Source organism: Manis javanica, chromosome 1, assembly GCF_040802235.1.
Source record: "Manis javanica isolate MJ-LG chromosome 1, MJ_LKY, whole genome shotgun sequence".
Classification (NCBI taxonomy): domain Eukaryota; kingdom Metazoa; phylum Chordata; class Mammalia; order Pholidota; family Manidae; genus Manis; species Manis javanica.
The window spans coordinates 142,056,101-142,081,374 of record NC_133156.1 but is presented as its reverse complement, the minus strand read 5'-3'; the positions used below and the strand labels follow the sequence as shown (position 1 = coordinate 142,081,374).

The window sequence follows — 25,274 nt, the reverse complement described above, 5'->3', positions numbered from 1 at the left end:
CTTTATCCTAATTCTCTTCTTAGTTGCATGACACCTGCCCAACAGAAATTTGCTCCTTCTTTTCCACAGCAAATATTTGAAGGCAGCTCTTGCAGCCCTCCTCCCCACCCGACCCTACCATCACCATCTGCAAGCCAAACATCATTGGCTTTTCCACCTGAAACTCACATAACATTTGCTAGACTCTTCACAGGCCTGGGTATGCTGTCCAAGAGTACTGAGGCTTATGACAACTCATGTTTGGGAGCTTATGTTGTCTACTGCAAAAGTCTACTGCTAAATATTTTTTAAGATATAATATGTCAAATATTTAAAAATTCATTCTTGATAGGATTGTTTGGCATATGTCATTAGACTCTTCAAAAAGCTATCTCAGCCCATGAAGGTGTGATAAAAAAGAAAAATACAAGTGTGGACAAGGATATGAAGAAACTGGAGCCCTCATAAGTGTAGCCTCTTTGCAAAGCAATTTGGCAGCTCCTCCAACTGTTGAGCCTAGAGCTCTATGACCCAGCATTTCCATTCGTAGGTATTTAGCCAAAGAAAAAAAAATATGCCCACACAACTTATTCACAACTACTCACAGCAACATTATTCTCAATAGCCAAAAAAAGTAGAAACAACCCAAAAGTCCATCAATAGACACTGATACATATCCATACAATGGAATATTATTGGGAAATAAAAAGGAATGAAATGATGCATCCTACAACATGGATGAACCTTGAAATATTATGATAAGTGATGTGATAGAAGCCATTCACAAAAGACCACGGATGCATGATTCCATAGCATGGCCAGAATAGATAAATCTATAGAGACAGAAATGTATTACTTGCTTCCTAGGGTTTTAAGGTTTGGAGAGAATGGGGAACTGTTAATGGGCATGGGATTTCTTTTAAGGGGACAAGAGTGTTTCAAAGTTAGATTGTGGTGATGTTTGCACAACTGTGAATATACCAGAAACCACTGAAATGGGTGAACTGTATGGTATGGGATTTATACATCAATAAGCTCATTTTTTTAAAGTTACCTCAGGATATGTAGACCCTTAAGACTTAGAAGTAGAATAAAGTATAGGGATGGTCCAACCCAACTGATTTTTTCAGAAGCATGGAAAAATGAGTGAATCTGTTATCTACTGCTATGTAGGAAACCACCTCAAAACTTACTGGCTTAAAACTGAAACAATCTTTTATCTTGGTCATCAATCTACAAATATCAATGGGAACAGATTGGCAGTGCTCCATGTCATCAGCTGCAGCCACCTGACTGAGGTGGCCCATTTAAAAGGCTCACAGGCTGATGCTGGTGTCAGCTGAGAGTTCAGGTGGGGCTATGTACTCACAGGCTGAGCGTCTTTCCACAGAGCCACCCTCTGTTTGTGGTGACTGGTTCCTAGGAATGAGTATCCAAAAGAACCAGAGAGAAGGCACACTGCACTGCACACCTTGACATAAAAGTCATGTGGTATCATGTCTGCCATTGCCTCAAGCCCACCTAGAGTGAAGGGGACAGTAACACAGAGTCAACGACATCAGGAGAGTGTCAGACTCACATCAGAAGGTCACGAGAGGTGGGAAATAATGTGCGGCCACTTTTAACAACACCAACTGTCACAGTGACTATCAGGGAAAATACATCACCAAGAATCACCTGATTTAATTTACCATCTGGTGACTTCTATATAGCATTTCTAGCAAAAACATCCTGTCCGCTTCCTGCATTAACATGAAAGTATATTCCAATTTTATGTTTTAGTGGAGAGGCTTTCAATAACAGGCTATTTTAAGATACCATCTTCACTTGGTAGAAATTTTTTCCTAAGAAAATGTTGCAAAATAAACCCTCAAATGAGCTGGGTGCGTAAGACAGGATTTGTTACAGTAGCGCTTACAATTATTTGACAGAAATCCTTAGAGGATTTTTATATGAAGACTATTTTCTTTAACCTGTAGATAAGACTGAAATTACTCTTATATACACCTTCTGTGTGTCCAGAAACTTCTACATAATTACACTTGAGATGTGTCTTGTGCTAACACATAAAAAAAGCCAGTAACAATAAAAGAAAACCCAAACATACATACAACACATACAGCGTAACACCATTAGCAAATAAACAAACAGCAACTTTAGAAAACCTTACTTCAAAATCTGTAATCATAAGTAGATGTTAATGTGACAAGAATTTAATCAAGTATAAATATATTAAAAAATCTCCCCAAAACAAAATAAATACAAGATAAGCAAATAATAATAAGCAAATAGTTGTATTACTCTAAACTCTGGGGAAAAGTGTGTTTTCAAAGAGTAGCTAGAAATCACTGAAAGAGATATGCAGCAAATATGACAGATTTGGTATATCTGCATATAAACAAAAAGCATTCAGTATTGCTATGTTTTTAATGCGTGAAGCTGCCCATTCATATACTAACATGAGGTTTGTTGTTGTTTTTTTTCTTTCAGCTAAAACAAAGCACACAGTTTCTAGATTGAGAATAAAGGACACTTGCCTATATATTTGATTAACAGAGAATATGTTACAGTTAATACACCTCAGTTTAAATTAAAAATATCTCATTCCAGCTCATTAAAGGAGTTTTGATTTGGGTTGTTTGTGGAGGAAATTGCAGTTGGGGGCCTGGGATTCATCAAAGTAAATGGGCTGATTCTGAAATGATGCACAGATAGCTCACAGGAAGAGACACAAATCCAGTACAACCATTAAAATAAGGGTAACAATATGATCAATTCAACAATGGAGATGAGGCCCTTGTACCACAAAACTAAACTAAGGGCTTCTATCACAATTAAGCAAAGCATTTACTTTTGAACTAAAATAGGCTAGGAAAATACAGTAAGGTCACTCATAAGCTCATACCGTCCACACAAATATACCGAATTCAACCCCCACGTCTTGCTCTGCTTTGGCAGCTGACCACACAAGGTAAGGAGGAGACCTGGCCACAGTCCTATATCATGAAGTTAGGTGTTTTTCAGAAAAAAAAATGGTTTTAGTTATAATTACTATGTTATATATTAAACCCTAAAATGTTTCACTCATGGTAAATCAGGTGACAACAGTGCGGGAAAGGTTTTTAGTATCAGGTTTTCACGCAATTCAGAAAAGCTCCCAGTATGGTCATTCTTTATCTCAAGTCTCCACAAAGATGGAATCCTCAAATTACTGCAGCGTTATTAAAGCCAAGTTTTTGGAAGGCATTCCCATGGAGGACTGAGATGCTGTTCCTAACAGGATCAGAGTTCCCCAAATAGGATTTATATGCTAGATTATTAATTTTAAAAATAACTTGCCTCTGGTTCTTGACAGGTCTTATAGCAGGACATGTCAGGTCTCTGACAAGTACTTAGGGTTGACAGGATTATTTGTTGAATGTCTGCCTTCGGTAACAGGTGGGCTAGGTACAAAGGTGATAGTATGGGTGGAGGGCTGCTTCTCTGTTGTGAAGGTGGTGGGTGCAAAGCTGGCCAATGGGGCTACAGGTGTCTTCAAAAGCTTCCAATCAACCCAAATATTTAAACACCGCCAGCTGAAACCTCAGAGCTCTCCTGCTTAGGACAAAAGAGGTGGCGGTGTCATCTGTGCACAAGATAACTCACACTTACTTGCCTACAACTATGGAATAACCTTAGGTTGGCTTTTATGCAAGAAAAAAATAAAATTCTAATTTTTAATTTAGAACATAATTTCTTCACCCAGCAGAGCTTCCAGAATGTGTAAGCTGCAAAATGCGATAGATAACTACGTCTACTGACTTGGAGAATGGAGCTTATTTAGTATTGGCTACTAAATGCTGAAAATTACCTGTCAAAAGCGATTTTTGTTGTATGTTGGTTTTTGGTCATGTTGATACCAAGTCCTTCGTTTTTCCTAGTAACTGGGAAAGAAGTGCAGCTGCTTCTGGAGGCCATGAGCAAAACATGAAATTAAGAACTTATCATTAGTCAGAAAGGTGGATGTTGATTCTCACTCGCCTACCGCAGCAGACCGTACAGCCGGCTCATTCAGAGCCCAGGGCATGGACTTGCACATTCTTCTAATGACGGAGGCCGAACAACAGCAAGTTGAACATGATTGATGAGCTGCCTCGAGCATGTTTACCTGTGTCGCTGATGCATGCTACAGACAACTTCTGTCCAAGTCACTGACTTTCAGAAACGGGAATATTCGAAGAAAGCAAAATGGGGTTTTAACTCATAGTACTCTCTCTGTGCCACATTTTCTCTACCAGCATTAACTAACAAAGAGGTGCACATGCTCCTTGGATTCTTTTTGTTCAGAGCCTCATTAATGATTCCTTCAGATTCCAAAAATAAATTACAGATCAAATTGATGTGAAGTTACCCACCTCCCTTTTCCCTAGTTAAGTAAGAGCTAGACAGGCAGGGGCACACCATTTAACTTAACCTCAGCAAACCTCAGGCATATAGACAAAGTTCTATTTGGAAAAATATTACACAATGTGTTGTATGTCCATTATTATGCCTAAATTTTGAGGCAGTGTAGTATAGTGAACAGAGCACTGGATTCAGAGTTAAACAACCTCATTTCTCATTTCAATTCTACAGAAATGTTATTTGGCCTTGGGTAGGTAAACTGAATATTTATTAAAGTCTGAGTTTCTTTGGCCATAAATAGAAAACACTGAACAAAATAATTACCAAAGAAAAGTCATTTAATTAAATGTCAGATGAAATGTTTTATATAAAAATACATAATATATGTTTTTTAAATAATGTAAACTTTAAAGAATTTTATACCTGACTTTTTAAGAACATTTTTGTTATTTTGATACATTATTTGACATTATTTCCTTGTCCTTGATAATTCATTTATCTTGACTATTTCTCCCACACTGGTTCCTGTGCTCTGAATAGTGAACATGCTTTCCCCATTTACTCCCTGCAGAATAGTCTTTTTGTTAATTTTCTGCTCTGTGCAAACCTGTACAGGGCATGTATTATTATACCCAAGAGTTCCTGCTTCATACCTCCTGCCTGCGACTCTTATTGCTAACTAATTATGACATATTTTCCTAGTAAGAGTTTTTAACCCCTTTCTCAAAACTCTGCTCAAGGCGGACTCTGTCAAAGCAGACCCAATGATTTATGTACAAGAAAGTATGACATGCCATTTTTTTTATTCCGAGAAAACAGAATCAACCTAAGAGATCAACAAAGATTGAACTGTTAAATGAAATCACAATTTAAATTAGGTGTATTTCTTTTTATAGCTACTAGAGAAGTTTTAAAATAATATTTAGTGACATGAAAAAATACTTGATATGATAATTATAGAAAAAAGTATAAACTATTTGTAAAGGGGAATAAAAATTCTGTACAAATAATTATGTATTCATATAAAAATCTTAGAAGGAAATCTTTCTAAATATTTGCAATAACCTCTATCTGTAATATTATTCTAAAATAAAATTTCCATCATTATTCCAGGGTGAGTTTCTAAACTTATGAGTTTCTACAATGTGTATGAACTATTTTATAATGGAAAATTCATAAAAAATTATTAAAATATCACATTTAAAATGTTCAATGTGATTTCACATATGAATATTTAACAATTAATTCTATTGATAAATATGAAAGAGGCATTAGAAATGCACTATAATGTTATGTTACAAAGCCTTACATATTAAGTTTATCTTCTAATTTAGCATAAAAAAGCTTTATTTTCCCCATAGCCTCCAGTCCCCTAAAAACCCAAGAACTAAACACCTTCAAAGGGGACAGAGCAGACAGCAACCAAATTAATTCTTAGAATAGTGTTTGGGGTGATTAAAAATATGGATAAGTACGTATGTGTCTTGAGAAAAGTTACAAACCAAAAATTTAAGGGAAAAATTCAGTTATTTAGGAAAGAAGTCAAAATAACTTAGATGCAAGAATAAAATACACATAAAGTAGCATAGAGGGGGGAGAAGGAAAGGAGGGCGAGGATCTATCCCCACTTTCATAATTATCTGCCCATTGCTAGAACTCTCAGCATTATGCCCTAAACCTTATACAAATAGTTCAGGACCTTGTTTCTCTTTGATGTCTAGTTTCAACCACCATTTTTGTGATGCAAAAGATTCCACAAAGCACAAAGAAACAGAGCCACTTCAAACCCAGATGGTCCTACCAGTGTGGTGCCACCCGCCAAACTTGAACCTCAGAACTCTGCATTCAATACTTATTTTCCTTCTTTGCCCTGCTGGAATCTAAACACCCAGTTTGGTCGGTCTGTATCTACACCCAGCCTCTAGCCTGATCCTATGGTATTTACAAGACTTTCTGTTTCCTGCTGACTCTGGGCTCTGACCTGTCCTTGTTACGAATGAGATCATCTACCAGGACCCAGGTCAGCAGATTCACTCCTTCCACCTTTGTATCTCAATCCACATCTTAACACAATCACTCCCCAGTACAGTCCACATTCTAGCAATAAAAATTAGGGGAAAGCGTGCTTCTACTTTTCATTGTTGATCTGTATCTGGCTTGAAATAAATACATTCAAAAATCATCAACCCAGTAATTTTCATTTGAACTCTGATACGTGGAGAAAATTCAACTTGTGGCACTATGGGATGTATAAATCTTTTCTTCTCTGACTAATGAATATAAACTTCACTAGTCTTTGCAGATAATCCTCCTCTATCTTCTTGACCTTTCCTAAAGGTGTTTTAATTTCCTCTTTTTCATACATGATGATTTTGTCATTACGTTAAAAAAATCCTTTTTCAAAATGTAGTTTGGAAAGTGATTAATAGGTATAGGTCATTTTCACATTGTGTTAACAGAAACTATTGTTGCACATTACAGTAGAATATACTGAAAGATTTTGCAATGATAGGTGGCACTGGAAGAATATTAATTAAGAGAATATTTTATAATGCGCTCCTTCTGGATAATATCCTTCTTATACAGGGATTATGTAATAAATGTAGAACCTAAACAAAAACAAAGGCATATGCTATATTCACACATGACTCAATGTAAAAGATCAGGATTTCTTTAGATTCCATGTAAGATGAACCTTTTTAAATGCTCTCTTAGTAACTTCATATGACATAACATATGTAAAGTACTCTATGGAGTGGTTTTGCCCATATTGGGTTATAAATCGTCTGGAGCTTTATAATAAATTAACTAGAGAATTTCACTGACAATTTTTAAAATATTTTATAACTTTTTATATGTTTGTCTTATATTTTTAACTCCATTGCTTACTTGAAAGCAAATTCAAAATCTGTGTGCCACCCAGGAGAAGCACTGTTTTATGTACATAGTAGGCATTTGATAAAAATAAATGCAATGAAATAACACATTTGTATATACTGTTATATACCTAAAAGTTTCTATTTAATCTATTCATTATTAAACATATTTGGCTGGTAGAATTACTACCAAAACACCTTTACCTGAGCAATAATAATTTGTAAAGATCAATGAATTATATGATCTCTAAAGGTTTTAAAAATGCCCCATAACTTTCTAACTTATATACAAAGACCCTTTCAATGACAACTTTGGAAACATGGGCTGATCAAATGAAACCATGATCAACTGAAGGGAAAGAAATATTTTGAAGTAAGCACATTTTTAGGAAAGTCGTGGTTTTCTGAAGAACTAAGTGGTGCACTTACAGATTTAAGAAAAAATATAAACACTTGCATATAGTGAGTGAATACGAATTCTTGTCTAATGGAATAGACTGACATTATAACAATTTTTCTAATGAAAATATACAAATTAAGATCTCGGAGAATCACATGCAAACATGTGCTGTTCACAGATGTGGGGTGACCTCAGGCCTCTCCCCCACTGCGACAGGTAACATGAGCCACTGCTCACCGCCCTTTCAGTCAGCACCCTTATGCCATCGCCACTCACACCAGCTTTCCCAGAAACAACAAGGTTTCTCTTTTGTCATTTTAATCTCATTTCCCAGAGTCATAACTTGATTTTGACATTATCAATAATCACTTCCAAATTCCTGATTTTAAGCACATGGTTCTCAAGCTAATGCTCATTCTCATTCTGTGACTCCATACTTACTCATTCTGTGACTTCACCATCTCTACCAATTTTTCTATCTCTTATGCACTTTCATGCAATGTTGATTCCAATATTCATCAGTACAATCACTCTCTTCAGTCCCTTACCTCCAATGCCTCCCTTTTCCACCAGGGTTCAGCCCAACAGTTCACAGACTCCAAATAGGCTCCAACACAAAGCAAGACAACTGCCTGCCTACAGACAGCAGAAGAGAACCACATGTTCCCAGGACCACGTCATCAGCCTACGTGCTACCATGCACTTGGCCTCTCTTCTGTTCTCAGGAATGACTTATTTTTGTTCCAAAAGGCATTCCCTCTGCTGCTGCACTGGGTCCTGTTGCCCCTAACCTATTGGGTGACTGTTCCCCTGAAACTATTCCCCCTCTCTCAAGCATGCTTAATTTTTCCTCTTATATGTCACTGCCATCATCAAAGGAATATCTCCCATCCTTAAAGAAGAATCCCTTGACTGTTCTTAACCTTTCAGCCACCAGAGAATTTGGGGTCCTCTTTGTAATGAATGGTTCTCAATCACCTCTCTCAGTTGTATATCCCATTCATCTGACCAGAGTCATCACATGCCCAACCTCCATGCCCCCACCTCCTATTCTGGTGAAGGACACTCACTTATAGGAGGGGAATGGGGAGTAGATGTCACTCTCTTAAAGCCCCATAGGAAGAGAGGGACATAGGACAGATATGTCTGAAATACAGAAGATTATCCATAGAGTGTAATATAAATCATGGTTCTATTTTTGTTAATATATAGATTTAAAACTCATTAGTTAACAAGGAATCAAAATGGGAAATTAGAACAAAAAAATCAATAAATACCTTTTCATTGAAAAATCATGGCTGCTGTGTTTAAGAACTCTAGGGTTCAGTTTACAAATATCTCAGTCAAGCCACACGTTATATGGGACACACTTTGTGACTTAGAGATTGGCATGGCATAAGTTTCACTCTACGGTCATAAACTAGAATTCATTTCTATCACTGTTAACTACATATCTAAATATATGTCTTCTTAGTCTCAACAACTGATTCTGAGTGGCTCAAGGCTGCTCCATCTCAGCCTCCTAGGACAGATTCTCATTCCTGCTCGTATTGGTTACCCACCACAAGGAATTCTTCCCTTTGCTGTCCAAAATGGATGAGTTTATTTTAGTTATTAAAAAAAACAACTCCTCACATGTTTTTATTAAATTCTCATCAAGGATTTGGAGAGACCATTTTATTTAGAGCAATATAGTTCTGCTCTAAAGACCTCATCTACTCTCAACCAGAGCAATCACTTTTTAGCAGAAGGAATATTTCTTATTATTCAAATTCAATTATTATTTACTCCAGTCTCTAATTCTTTTTCCCATTTTCGATCACCTTTCCAGTCTTCTATATCCCCTGCTCATTCCCATATTTGATTTAGCCTCCATCTAACTGTAAACATATACAGTAAGCAATGTTAACAGTTTAATGTATTTCCTCCTACACTTTTCTAGGCGCTCATAAACACATATAAACAAAAATAATCACTTTCTTTTTTAAAATAGGATAATATAGTACTATGTCACTGCCTTTCTAAAATTCTCATGGATTTTTTTCAAAGGTGAGATATATAGCCCAAATTAACCTTTATTAGTAACTACATAGAAAATATAAACCTTTTATATGAAGGATAGTCCTTCAAGGATACATAATTTTTTAACTCTTCATCAATCAATATTGTTCCATATTTTTTACTATTCCAAATAATCTTGTAATAAACACCTATATACATAATATCTTTTGTTCCAGATCACTCAGTTCTATAGAACTTATGTCTAAGCATGATTACTCAAAAGCTAATGCACATTTCAAATGCCAGTCCATAGCAACATATCATTTTAACAAAGATTACATGTGAATTTCCTCAAGCTTTAACCTTTAACAAATTTTATACTTTATACTGTTTATAAATGTTTGTCTGTTTTTTTGTAGATTAAAGAAAATCATATTTTCATTTTGAATTTTATGTCCCTGATTAGTACAGTAGGGTAGAAAATGTCCTCACATATTCATTGATTAGTTGCATTTTCCTTCTATGAATTGCCTATTTTTTCTCATTGATATTAGAAAGATTTAATATATGAATTATATCACCACTTGTCATATTTGTGGCACATATTTTCTCTTGGTCTATTTTTCTACTTTGTTATGTTGAATTTTTCCTTCAGATCAGTATTCAAATTGCCAACTGCATCAACCACTCACTTATGGCTCAGAGTTTCCTGTCATACTTAAAATCCTTCCCTAACTTTAATTTATATGAACATTTTCCCAATGTTTCTTCTAGTATGTCTATAGTTTTACAGTTACTCTGCTTTCACAGTGAGATTTATTTCCCTACATATTGTGAGGTAAGGGCTTTAATTTTCTCCAAGTATTTAGCCAGTTAGGCTAACACCATTTAAACCACTGCTTTGTACTAAAACTGAAATACTTTAAAGGAATTAGTTCCCTATACATGCTTGAGTCTGTTCTTTACCATCAGTTCTATCCTACAGAGAGATCATTGTTTCTATTTTGGACCAACTGGACACCCCTGTGGTTTATCGTTATAAAGGTAAAATCTCTCTAATCAAAATTTTCCTTGCAACACATGTTTATGCTTCCATATGAACCTTAAAATAGTTTGATCCAGCTTGCCAAAGAAACAGTCAGCCACAAGATCCTGATTACTACTGCCTAAATTTTATATATTAATTTGTGAGAGAGGAATAATGTCATGATATCAAGCTTTTCTACACAGGATTGTGGCGTGCCTTGTCATTTATTATGAATTACTTTATGCATTTTGATAAAATGTTATCATTTTCATCAGATAGGTCTTAGTCATTTTCTGTTAAATTTATTCCTTGTGTTTTGTATTTTGTCACTACTCCAAAGCTGCTTAGCAAGCCTTCCAGATATACCAGAAAAAGAAACCATGACATATGCCAACTTTAACAAAGCAGAATCCTGAGAATGGGGAGCGGCATGAATCTTTGCTCACTTTTCTATTACCCCATAAAAATAGTCAGAAAACTGTCACAGTGGGCTTGTGGAAGCAAACTAATCAAGAATACAATCTATGCCCCCACCCAATTTCCTGCTTCCTGACCATTTTCACAAACTAGATTACCCAATCAATCTACCTAGCACCTTTGTGTACCTACCTAACCGGGTGGCACACTATTGACTGGTAGCATCATTGATCCCTCATATCAGTGGATCTTTCTTCAGCTATGCTATTGATCTCGACCATCTAGATGGTTGCCAACCCTAACCTTAATCAGTCTCCACTTATTAAAAAAAAATAAGTATCCTCTGACAAAATTAGGGCTCTTCTCCATTTTGAGTAGAGGAACCCTTAGCTGCCCCATTTAGGCTGTTGCTCTGTTAGGAATTTCCTGGAGTCATGTAGGTTATGTCCACTCTCATTTCACTGCTGTTGCTAAATCAGCGGCCCTAAATCATATAACCCAAACACAGGACATTTTGCTACTTTTGAAGGAAGAATACTCATTTATATTCTATTTAACGAGAAACTCAAATAACACATCTAGATATATTCTGATCTGTAGTCTAGCTAAAAGAAAAGGCAAGTTTAAAAGTCATGATTTTCCAGCTTTCTTTAATTATTTATCACCTTTTATTTACAAGAAACATATCTTTCATGAAAAAAAATCAAATATAATACTTCAGATTTTATTTACTTATCCATTTTTAAAACAAAGAATGTTGGGGGAGCAATCATTCAGATTTTGATTAGTTTTACAGGGAAGTTCTAAATTGCATCTCTCCTGATCCATCTCAGGAACACTGAGAGGACCAATTCGCCTTGACCCAACATGGTATTCATCTGCTGTCACACAAACTAATTTTTTTAGCCTTGTAGATATATTTTGACAGTTGGCTAGACCTTATATTTTCTAAAGACAAATTGTTTGGCTTCATGCACTTAATAGCATTAAATGTCAGGACCATCCCCAAGGCTATTAAAGCTTCAGCTATACAGAATTTTGACTGTAAAGATTGTTTCCCTTATAGAATATTTTTTTCAAGGAAAGCTGTCTAAATCATGAATAAAATCATTGACTCAAAAGCAATTATATTTTAATATTATTTTTATAACAAATATCAACCTTCTGCTAGAAAATCATAATTTTCGTCCAACATAATCAAGACATCATTGGTCATCTGAAAAAGAACAATTTTAAAATGTCCCCACAGTAAGTATCTTGCAAAAGTGGAATGTTTCTACCTGTTCTTTGACCGAGGCGAGGATGGCGGAGGTGGTCTCCGTTTCTGAGCCATCCCCATTGGAGGTGGGGAGGCCGGGGCTCAGGGAGCTGGTCTTCTCTGAGGCTGATGAAGGCTGGTCTGGGACAGGCATAGCTCCTGAAATGCAAACAGACATGCTCAGCGCAACGGGATACCGACATCGTAGGCAGTTATAACTGTCAGGCAACTTAGAGCAGCACATTTTGGAAAAATGAAAACTGTGAGCTACAGAGAAAGCACGTGACATAATTACAAGAGGGAAACAACACAAGTAAATAGAACAGCTTCTTCTTTTATCATCCCAACCAGATTCCAGAATACACTCACAACTTGTGTTTTGTCTTTGAAGTAAGCAGAGGAAGAAAGGGTAAAAAAGAGAAGGCAAGTAAGACTGTAAGGGAAAAGACCTAAGAAGTACTGAGAGTAAAAAGAAGCCAGTTGAAATATCATTTTCTATCTGCTTTAGGTAAATGTATTAGTTATGTATTGGTATACTGGCACATGAATTAAGATATAAAGCTTAGTTAGTATTGAGAAGCACAGTAAAGAACTAGCCTACTCCACAGTTACTCACTGAGTTCCTACTCTGTGACCAGCAGCAAACAAATGCTCCTTAAAGCTGACAAGGCTCATTTGCCACAATTTATTCCGAGTTCATTTATAAAAGAAAAGAGAAACTCAGATAGCATAAGCCCAAATCATAACTGGACACACATATGTACAGGTTACAAACAGGATTCCCAAAAGTTATTTTGTTCCATTGTATTTGTCTTTCTAGCACCTATAAAGAACACTGAGGTGTTTCTTACATATATTATCTAGCAATGCTCATCAGCAGAATAAATAATAACTCAGGACAATTTTTTCCAAGGCACTGCAAAATCACTATTTACATAAAAGGAAGGGAGTGACCAAAGGCTACTGTGTTGCCTAAAGCTGTCATACTACATGTCCCTCCAGGAGCCAGGGCTGTGTGAATGTTAGAAGGTATTTCCTATCATACTGTCTCTGAGCACTCTTGGTTTTACACCAAGGGACATGATTTTCATAGCAGCCTCAGCACTATGTGATTAGCTACATTCAATTAATAACTCAAGGCCATGCACACCCAGGAGGCCTCCATTACAGAATTTTCCTCAAAATATATGATAAAGAAATAGCCATCTAATTTTCTCATTGGGCATTCCAACTTAGTTTTGATTTGTTTTTTGTGTTTTGAAGTTCCTTATAATACTACCGATGGAAGCACATTGGGAAGACAAATCTGTTACAAACACAGAATTTATGGGAGAGTTTGGGGAACTATTAGCAAGCAGAATTTGAGCAAAGAGTAAGGATCAAATTAAACATGATTTGGCAAAATGCAAGCATAGCTAAAAACTTGAAAGCATTTTAGGTGATCGATACCAACGGGATGAAAGCAAGAGATTTAATTAATTGTGGTGGGTTCGGGAAGACAATAACGAAGTACATTTGTGTATTCAACTGGCTTTCATATGTGGTTTCTTATTTGATCAAGCATTAGAATTATCAGAATTAGACAAACAGATCAACAAATGTCATGGCTAAGAGCCAGAAAGCCACGCCCTATTTCTATTCCAAGCCATTTTCCGTCAAGAGGTTACAGATGGGGGAGGGACAGGAGCAGAGAGTAAGAAGGGAAATGGCAGCTTTTGAGGGCAAAACCACCTCTTGTCCTTGGGAGGGCCCCCCTTGAGCTGCGTCTCCACCTATATCCACATCAGTGGCTTCCAAAGGGGACTCTGCACAAGGACAGCCTTCAGTGGAGAATGGAGAGGAGTCTTTCTCAAATTACTATTTTCCCTTGTGCTCTCTAAATTTTGTTGTGCCTTTGTGAATCCAGGTTCTAGGCCAGTATTATTATTCACATATTTTATTTGACAAAGAAATGATCTAAGGTCCCAAAGTTATTAATATAAGTGGGCCAGTTACTCAGGTTTTCTCCCTTGTATCCCTATTTTAGTGTCCTTTGATGTGTCAACCTGTTTCCACCTGTACTGTCTCATAAATGCTAGTCCACACAGCATTATAAAATCTTACTCTGCCATAATAAAATATGAGATTTAATAAGCAATGAATCAAGGAATATCCTTAGGCACTTGACAGCTTTGACCCACACAGTATAAGGAAGAATTCAGTCTGTTTATCTACCCCTTTCTCCTTATAGCAATAACAGAAAGAAAAGTGAAATCTTAAAGGCTTATCCCACCTCACAGAGTTCCTGCTTCCCAGGCACTCTCTATGCCTGAATGAAAGTGACTTGGAATAATGTCTATAGCTCACAGCTTTTAATATCCAGATTTGATTCAACCATTGGTCATCACTGTGTATGAATTGGGGACTGCCAACCTCCACTCCCAATCTTCTTAGCTCAGGGCATAGGAGAAGAAGGGGGACTATGTAAAGGGTACCAGAACTAAGCTGTGGGTTGCATAATTATAAGTATAAAAAGATATGTCTTCTGACTTTGCAGGATATGGCTAAGTACTTTAGTCTTTATTAGAGATAATCTACTAACAATTAGTACCTACTCTGTATTAAATCCAAGAAATCTAGAAAATGTAGCAAAACATAAAGAAAAGATAATGAAGAGCAATCATTGGTAATTCTACCATCCCAGGTAAGTACGTTTACTTTACTACTTTCTGATAATAGGTTTTTCTGACATAATGTTTTTTTCTGGCTTAACTCATTCTGTATAATGAATTTTACATAATGGAGTACTAATGTAATGTTTCTGCCTTGTGAAAAGTTTTTTGCCAATCAACATATCATAAACTATTTCTTATGTCAACAAAAATTATTCTATAGTTTAATAATGTCATGAACTCTTAGTATTCAAATGCATAACTTACCTAGCTATCTTTTGTTTATCATTTTTATCCCATTCTTACATTTAAGATATTTTCAATAGATAAATTCCTAGAAGTGGTACTGATAGAATGGGGAACCCATGTGTATCTCAGACTTTCGAGAACCAAAACAAAATGCCCTGTAGCCAGGCTGGTCCGACATATCTGCCCACCATTAGTATCAAGAGACTGTCTCCTCCCCTCAACATTAACAATGCTGGCCTTTATTGTCCTCTGCTTGACACAAATTCAGCCCTTTGATTTTATTTTTGCTTAACAATGAATACAGTGGACATTTTCCTACAGCTTTATTCCTCCTACACACAACACCTCTCATACTCTTTTGCTGTGCAGGAAATCTTTCTAACAATAGGGGAATGATCACCTAAAAATGCCTAAGCTGCATTTCAGACAGACCCAGCTCTGACTTGAGAAAAAGAGATAATAATGAGGGAAGCATAATACCAAATTTTAGGGGATTCATTTTCTAGCCAAACTTGGTACTAACATGTTCTATGTCCAGAAAATAGAAAACAAGTCACACTGCTCACGTGCGCGAGCAGAGTTGTGTACTGAGGTGTGTTACCTCTCACCCCCACCCTGTCCCTAAATCCGTACATTGATGTCCAGCCCACTCCCATGTGACTGTATTTTGAGATGGGGCTCTAGGAAGTAACTAGAGTTAAATGAGGTCATAAGGTGGAGGCCTAACCCCACGGGAGTACAGTCCTTTTACAGAGAGGAAGAGACCTGAGCTCTTTCTCTCCACCATGTGAAGATGCAGAGAGAAGGCTGCAGCCAGAAAGACAGTTCTTGGCAGAAATTTACTCTGCCAGCACTTTAATCTTGAACATCTAGACTCCAGAACTGTGAGAAAATACATTTCTGTTGTTTAAGCCACCCAGTCTGTAGCATATTACTATGGCAGCCCAAGCTGACCAGTACAAGCAGGGATGGACTGTTCTCAGCTTCTTCTACTTAATTCCCCCAGGGGGTGGGAGTGGTGGGCTTGGGAACCAATGGTACCAGGGTGGTTCTATTAAGTACTGCTCTCTGTTAATATCTTCATCTGAGATGGACTACAGGTGAAAAGGCTTGTGCTGCTTCCAGTCAGCACACCTGGATTGAACAAAGCTTACAAAAGGTTATATGCTCCACTGGTGTGAAACAGCCTGTAGGACGAAACACTGTCTTAAGAACATGCATAGAACTACCACTTTCAAAGATGATGCAATCTGAAATTCAGACAAATTGGCTGGGATGACAATAATAGCCAAAGCAGGTAGCCTTCAGATACAGAGCCTCCCTTTCAATTCGAACTCTTATATGCACAGGCAGTAACAAGACATTACAAGGTCCAAATAAATATTCTAAATTTTTATTCCCCAAACATGAACCACTGTAAAGTTACATTATACTTAGGAACATATCAAAATCTTATCTGACTTCAGAAAGCCAAACTGTTGCCCGCAAGGATTACATCCTAGGTTATAGCTGATTGACCTCCAACACACAGAAAGAAAATAAAATTCTTATTTTGTATTTTATAATTAAAACTTGTTTCTTCTATAGCCACTTCTGCCCAGCAATGGATGCCTTCACACCAAACCAGTGAGCAAGCCCAGGTGCTCGCACCTTGCCTTATTTCCTTCTTCATGTGTCCCACACTCAAGACAATCTCCCTCTCTGTTCCAGAGCCTATGTTCCAAAACACAAAACCATCAGTGCCAAAGACTCTGACCTTAGTGTGATCGCATCATCAGGCATCATGTTCATCACCTGCTGTCACCTTACACCCAAGTGAATGATGAAACTGGCCATTGGTATACTCTAAATATTGTCATATATATACATGTTTATGCAATTTAATGTCTTAAAATTGAATAAAATTTAATATATTATGTTTACATAACCTTCCACTCCACAAACAACATTTAAAACACAACAATTACATAAAACAAGAGTGAGCATATTCATTATTAATTCTAGGGTGCAGAGAATGCATAAATCCGTACAAATTAGTGACATTAGCAACGATCCTGAACACCTCATTTGTGTAATCACTCTGGTCCACTGAAACTGCAATTCTGTATTTGCAACTAGTATTTCCCTACCAAGAGAAATACATATAGTATCATTCTCTCACAGATGCACTCAGATGCAAGATGCTTTATGCACACAGAAAATACATCCATCCTTGCTGCTTCTTTTTAAAAGGAAATTTAAAAAGAAGCTTGTCCAAATAATATAAACAATGTAATGATTAATAGTTTCCAAAACTCAATACAATTAGAGCAGAAACTCAGTCTGTCTGATCTATGTTCAATTTCCCATACCTAACTAAGTTTCTAATATGCAGCAGCTAGTAAATAAACATTTGCTGAATTAACGTATGAACTATTAGTGTAAAATCAATAATGGTTGCTTAGTAGAGCATGTAACGTAAGTAAAATGGGCTTTGCATGAGAATTTCTCTGAATGATACTTGAAAGGACACCTTTTTGTTTTGACTCAAGAGAGCTGCTTTTCTGAAATCCTAGGACTTTCGTAAGTCTTTTGCCTCAGTCAAAGGCCTGAGAATATATACCCTGGGTCATTAGTATCTAAGGTAACACCATCAAACTGGCTCTGGGGCTTTTGGGACTTGATACTTGCAATTCAAAACATGCAGGCAAATCTGGCCAGTTCTATGGAGAGTATCACATAAGGATGGAAAGAAGCGGCCCTGGGCCATATTCAGAACAAATATAAGAGCTCCAATAGGTGAAGCCAGGGAGTAGAGAAATGTCCAATTTTGCCTGACAAGTTGGGGTGAGACATGAGTTATCATTCTTAGAGTCAAAGACACAGGTCATGTGTTGCTGTGGTGGAAGACATGATGGTAGGGTGGAGATCAGTGGCTCTGAGTGCCGAGTTCAGATATGAAACACAGGGGATGATGTTTCTACCTGTGTGTTCAGAGAGGTAGGAATGGGAGAAGTCTGAACATAACAGGGAAGGTTAAGAAATCTATTTAGTGCCATTGTGTGGGCTGTTAATTGTTGAGGAAGATGGTACTAACCCAAATATCTCCACAGACTTAAGACCCCACCTAATTATTCTTCTTAATAACATAAATTGTGTCTGAAGGTAAAAGGAAGACTGTGGAGACCACAAAGCAAGGAGAGGTAACAAAGCTCAGGCTTGGGAAGGGCTCAGAGGCAAGCAAGCTCCAGCAGAAGGAGCACAGGACAAGGTCTTCTCTTGATGCTGTCTCACAGGCCTGCCTCCTAAAGCGGGATCTTAGGCATTTACATTCATTGTAACAAACATCATGCTAACAACTTACCTAGGTACTGAAAAGGAGGCGCTTTTAGAAATGATGAACTAGCAGAAAGAGAAATCAGGAAAACAATTCCATTCACAATTACATCTAAAAGAATAAAATATGTAGGAATAAACTTAATCAAGGAGGTGAAAGACCTATACCTGAAAACTACAAGACACTCCTGAGAGAAATTAAAGAAGACACCAATAAATGGAAATAAATCCCATGCTCATGGATAGGAAGAATTAATATTGTCAAAGCAGCCATCCTGCCTAAAGCAATCAACAGATTCAATGAAAGCCCTAGCAAAACACAGACAGCATTCTTCAATGAACTAGAGCAAATGGTTCTAAAATTCATATGTAACCACAAAAGACCCCAAATAGCCAAAGAAATCCTGAGAAGGAAGGATAAAGCTGGGAGGATTATGCTCCCTGACTTCAAGCTCTACTACAAAACCACATTAATCAAGACAATTCGGTGTAAGAACAGAATGTAGATTAATGGAATAGAATAGAGAACCCAGATATAAACCAACACATATATGGTCAATTAATATATGATAAAGGAGCCATGGATATACAATTGGGAAATGACAGCCTCTTCAAAAAGTGGTGTTGGCAAAACTGGCAAAACAGCTACATGAAAAAGAATGAAATTGGATTACTGTCTAACTCCATACACAAAAGTAAACTCAAAATGGATCAAAGACCTGAATGTAAGTCATGAAATCATAAAACTCTTAGAAGAAAACATAGGCAAAAATCTCTTGAATATAACATGAGCAACTTCTTCCTGAACATATCTCCTTGGGCAAGGGAAAAAAATGCAAAAATGAACACATGGGTCTACATCAAACTAAAAAGCTTCTATACAGCAAAGGACACCATCAGCAGGACAAAAAGGCATCGTACAATTATGGGAGAATATATTCATAAATGATGTATCTGACAAGGGATTAACATCCAAAATATACAAAGAGCTCACATCCCTCAACACCCAAAAAGCAAATAACCTGATTAAAATGGGTGGAGAATATGAACAGGCACTTCTCCAGAGAAGAAATTCAGATTGGCCAACAGGCACATGAAAAAATGTTCCACATTGCTAATCATCAGGGAAATGCAAATTAAAACCACAATGAGATATCACCTCACACTAGTTAGGATGACTAACATCCAAAAGACAAACAACCACAAATGCTGGCAAAGTTGTGGAGAAAGGGGAACCCTCCTACACTGCTGGTGGGAATGTAAATTAGCTCAACTATTGTGGAAAGCAATATGGAGCTTCATCAATAAACTAAAAATAGAATACTACTCCTAGGAATTTAACTCAAGAAAACAACATCACAGATTCAAAAAGACACATGCACCCCTATGTTTATTGCAGCACTATTTACAATAGCCAAGACATGAAAGCAACTTAAGTGTCCATCAATAGATGAATGGATAAAGAAGATGTGGTATATATACACAAAGGAATATTATTCAGCCATAAGAAGAAAACAAATCCTACCATTGGCAACAATATGGATGGAGCTAGAGGGTATTATGCTCAGTGAAATAAGCCAGGCAGAGAAAGACAAGTACCAAATGATTTCCCTCATTTGTGGAGTATAACGACAAAGCAAACCTGAAAGAACAAAACAGCAGCAGACTCACAGACTCCAAGAAGGCACTAGAGGTCACCAAAGGGAAAAGGGGTAGGGAGGGAGGGAGTAGGGGATTAAGGGGTATTATGATTAGCACACATAATGTAGAGGGGGCATGGGGAAGGCAATATAGCACAGAAAAGACAAGTAGTGACGCAATAGCATCTTACTAGGCTGTTGGACAGTGACTGCAATTGGGTATGCGTGTGGCGGGGGGTGAATGTAGTAACTACAATGTTGCTCTTGTGAAACCTTCATAGATTGTATATCAATGATTCTTTAATAAAAAAAAATGTGAATGGTTACCCATTGCACTGAAGGATGCAAAGCCTGTAAACCACTGACACAAAAGGAGGAAGCGCAATCTGCTCTACATCATGCGCGACACATTCTTGCCCTGGACCATGCTTGCTTATCCACCAAGTTGTGGTGCTGTTCCTCTCACACCTTCCACTACAGATACACGGCGCTTCTTGTAGTTTCAAATACATGTCATTGAATCAGTTTACACACCCGTATTGCTCTTCCTGCCTGCTTTTATTCTCTCCAAGGCTGTGTTTGGCCGTCAAACTCTTTCCTCCTTCATTATCCCACACATGAATTTCTTCTCTGCAGCCCTTCAGAACAATTCTACAATAAAAATCACTCCCTCCTCAGTGTTAGGTACCTTTGTGAGTAGAACCTTTCTCAAGCAGTGCATTTATCACCAAGAGCCGGAATTATCTCACCTCTTCCAGGATTTCTTAAATCTTTTAATGTTTTTGAAATTGGGATGTTTTTAATGGGATTCTTTTTAATGGTCCCTTTTTCCTTTAAGCCATCGGGGGGTGGATTTTCTGTCACTTGCAAATGACAGTGTTATTAGATCAGTGATATACTACCCAACATCATAGATTTATGTATGGAAACACCATATATTCTACATTACATGTCTCCTAATTAGTTCATGAATTCTTTCAGCACAGAAACTGTCATTCATATTTATAATCTCAATGCCTCGAATAGTGCCTGGTAAACAACTGACACTAAATGCTTATTGAGTAAGTTACAGTGAAAGAACATTTGTAATTCATCATTAGCCCTATTTATAGTTGTCAAGGAATTGTACATGTCCAAGAGTGATTGTTACATAAATGTCCTATAAATATCCCCAGGTTTATAAAACAGAAATGCTCAAATTAATGACATTGGATAATAAATAATATTAAAGTAGCCAACCCATATATATTTCTACCAGTCATACCTTTGTTCACCTTTATAGTGGGAATATATCTGAATAAATGATTATGACAAAAACAATATAAAATTTCAGGGCTCATCTTCACCAAAAAACAGACAGTGACACCCTTCTAGGATCAATGACCTTCCTCACTGCTCTAGACACTACAAATACATTTCAACAGTTGATTTCATGGGTTTACTAAGTGATAAGGACATTTCTCCTTATGCCAGATCAATGAAGTCTGACATTCTACAATCCATCACAATAACAGTTGAAGAAAAATTGAAATAGGCACAAACTCTGAAATTTTGACTCTCCCTGCACAGGAGGGGAAGCTCTAATATATTCTACAATAAAGGCACTGAGCAATAGATTGACTGTCCTCTTGGCTAAAACTTCAGAGAAGCATGCACAGCACGGCTCATCACACACAGTGACTGCCCAAGACACAGTCACTGCCAAACGTCCCAGGCTCTGGAATTCTCTTTTGACGGCCTCTAAAGACTTACCTGCCATCTCCTATACTGTGTCTGTGCAAGGCACCGAATAACAGCAACTAAGCTTGTAACAGAAAAACAATCTGTCTTCCAAAAATTCTAATATTTTAAACAAATATGCAGTTTTCCATTTTATATTCTTTTCCTTAACCATAGATTGACACGATAAAAATCTGGTCCCCCCAAAATTAATGCTTTAAAGCCAGTCAATAACAATTTAACTATTGTGAAGTACTAACTCTGACTGTCATAATCTATTAAACAGGAAGTCCCCAAATGCCAGCCACACACTGGCCTGCAACATGTTCTCACTTCATAGTACTTGAAAGTGTCCACTCAAATTATGGCAATTTGTCATTCAAGATACTGGAATTCAACCACTTTTCTCTCCCTAGAATTACTATCAGTGAACATTTAAGGACAAAAATCTTTCAATATCTGCACTTCTTTGCCAAATTGTTTAAATTATCACAGAAGAGAAACTGTCAATCAGTGTTTTAAATTTAATAATAGAACAGAGAATTCCAACTACTTCTATAGAATTTTAGTTGCTACCACTGACTTGGAAATTTTTAAAATAAATATCTCGACTGGTCTTAAAAGAACAAAATTAAAATGGAAACTGAACAGAGCTGTAATAATTTTTGATAGTTATCAAGATATGTTGACTTTTTGCACCCACAGACAAGAAATTTTGAAAATTTAAGTAATATAATTAGCTTAGTATAACATACAACTTTGAGAAAAAAGTAAAGCTTTGCTTAGAGATTTAAATCTAAATTCTATGTGTACAAGGGGCTTCATTGTACTTGTGAAGATAACAAACAAAGAACCTCTCATTTATTGGTATCTATATTCATTAAATAAACACGAGGAGTTTAAATATCCTGATATGTGATCTTTAAATAACATTAAATGGGTAAATGGTTGATATTATGAAAAGGTGATTATCAATCCCTACTTTTGCCAATTTCTTTCCTGTTTTCTACTTTCTGTTTCTATGAGTTCAGCATTTTTAGACTCCACATATCAGTGATTATCTATATTATACAGTATTTGTCTTTCTCTTTCTGGCTTATTTTACTTAGTGTAATGCCCTGAAGGTCCCTCCAGGTTGTCACAAACAGTAGCACTTCTTTCTTTCTCATGGATGAATGATATTCACACACACACACACACACACACAGACACACACACACCATCTTCTTCATCCATTCATCCACTGGTGGATTGATGGCAATTAAGTTGTTTCTGTATCTTGACTAAGTAATGCTGCAGTGAAGATGGGAATACAGGTTTCACTTTAAGGTCCTATTTTAATTTCCTTTTGATACGTACTCAGAAGGGGAATTGCTGGATCATATGGCAGTACTATTTTTAACTTTTTGAGGAAGCTCCAATCTGCTTTCCATACATAGTGGCTGTACCAACTTACATTCTTACCTACAGGGCACAAGGGTTCCTTCCCATCTTCCCACATCCTCACCAACATGTCTTCTTTTCCTGTTATTAGCCATTCTTACTGGTGTGAGGTGATAGCTCATTGTGGTTTTGATTTGCATTTCCCTGATGATTAGCAATGGTGAGCACCTTTTCCTGGTTCTCTTGGCCATTTGTGTGTTTTCTTTGGAAAAAATGACTATTCAGTTCCCCTGCCCATAAAATGACATTTTAAACTGTGGAATCTATCCAACAAGAGCTGGTTCCAGTGACAGAGAAGCACAAGTCATCTTTTACTCTGTAACTTATCAAATGGATGTTGTGTTTCTCTTATGGCACTTTATACGTTTTACTAGAATGACAGAAAAAAATCACCTGACCCTCACATCAAATGTATAAAGTAATTACTAATAAATTTATTTTGAAAATGGAGAGCAGTGAGGGTTGGAACAAATAAATACCAAGTCTAGTCTCAGAAGTCAGATGTCAATAGTCATAAAGGACTTTAACCTCAAACATCTGATAGCCTCTTAAATATTATTTAGATTAGATCTCATGATTCTCAGTGCTTGAATGCAACAGTTATTTTACACTATAAATCTGATTATAAAACAAAACTCAGTTTCATGGAAGATTTTTTTTTGTAATTTTTAGATAGTTAGGTTTTGTAACTATGATTACTCTTGCCAAGAGGATGTCATCTTTTTAAGTCACCATGATGCCCACATCTTTTTAATGTGTTGCAAAGTCCATCATCTTCCAAGAGACCAAGCTTGTTCAAATCTCCCTTGGCAAATTTTGGCTAGGCTCTTTCAAAAGAAATTTCCCTGTGTGTTTCTAGTTATTATACACAATCACATCATATTTTAAATTTCAGATATGAGTAAGAAGGTTTGGTTATAATGATAATATACTCCTGGTCTAAAAATGATAATACTTAACATTTTAAATTCATTTGTAATTCATTTTTCTACTCTATTTTTAAAAATAATTTCCTTTAAACTAAATTTTTATTCTATGTGAAGGAAAATGACTCTGTAGCATTTGATTTTCCACTTTCTCCTTTCTCCTTTTTTCTAAATATTTACATATCTGCCATGATCACCGGTTACTATTCTCTAATACACAATTTATTCCTGAGTGAAAGATCAAATATTTTAATATTTAGTTTAAAAATTAGCTTAAAAATTAGTCAATTGTAATAGCTCAAATATGTAAACAAATTTGAAGAAAACAAACATAGCTTTATAAAAAGAAATTGTGACTTTATGTCCACACAGAAAAATAAAATTTCTGCCAATTAGGTAGAAGTTCCTATTTTTATTTGGCAACATTTTGATGCTATTATTGGTCTTTCTGTAAAAGTCCAAGAGTAAGCTTGATTAAAATCTACCTTTTCATGTCTCTTTTTGTTGACAAATGTTTATGACTCCAAAAAATGATTGCTAAATGAAACTGCAATCAATTAAGGATGACATTATTTTTTAAAAGGGAAAAAAGGTTTAAAGTTTCATCTTATTAACCCACTGGGATTATTGATAGCACAATAATAAGCACTTGAGAATGAATCTCTTCTTATACAAATGTCTAAGCTTCTTAAGAAAATAATACATATTTCAACAAAAAGAATAAAATACCTGAATAATTTAACCAAGGAGGTGAAAGACCTGTATACTGAAAACTATAAGACACTGATGAAAAAGTGAAAATGATACAAATAAATGGAAGATATTTCATGGAAGATACACACTGGAAGAATTAATATTGTTAAAATGTCCATACTACCCAAAGCCATCTACAAATTCAATGCAATGCCCATCAAAATAACAATGATATTTTTTTATAGAACCAGAATAAAGAATGCTGAAATTTATATAAAATCATAAAAGATCCCACCT

The 25,274-nt window shown here is 36.4% G+C and overlaps 1 protein-coding gene across 5 annotated transcripts in view; it reads right to left on the bottom strand.

Annotated features, from left to right (window-relative positions):
- The window catches only part of CTNND2 (catenin delta 2), a 925,492-nt gene that overhangs the window by 767,657 nt on the left and 132,561 nt on the right, over positions 1-25,274 (bottom strand). For all 5 annotated transcript variants that reach the window (XM_073237801.1, XM_073237811.1, XM_073237821.1 and 2 more), the window contains exon 2: positions 12,364-12,500. In XM_073237801.1, the coding sequence (XP_073093902.1) occupies positions 12,364-12,500 (137 nt within the window). The remainder of the gene's footprint in view (positions 1-12,363; positions 12,501-25,274) is intronic.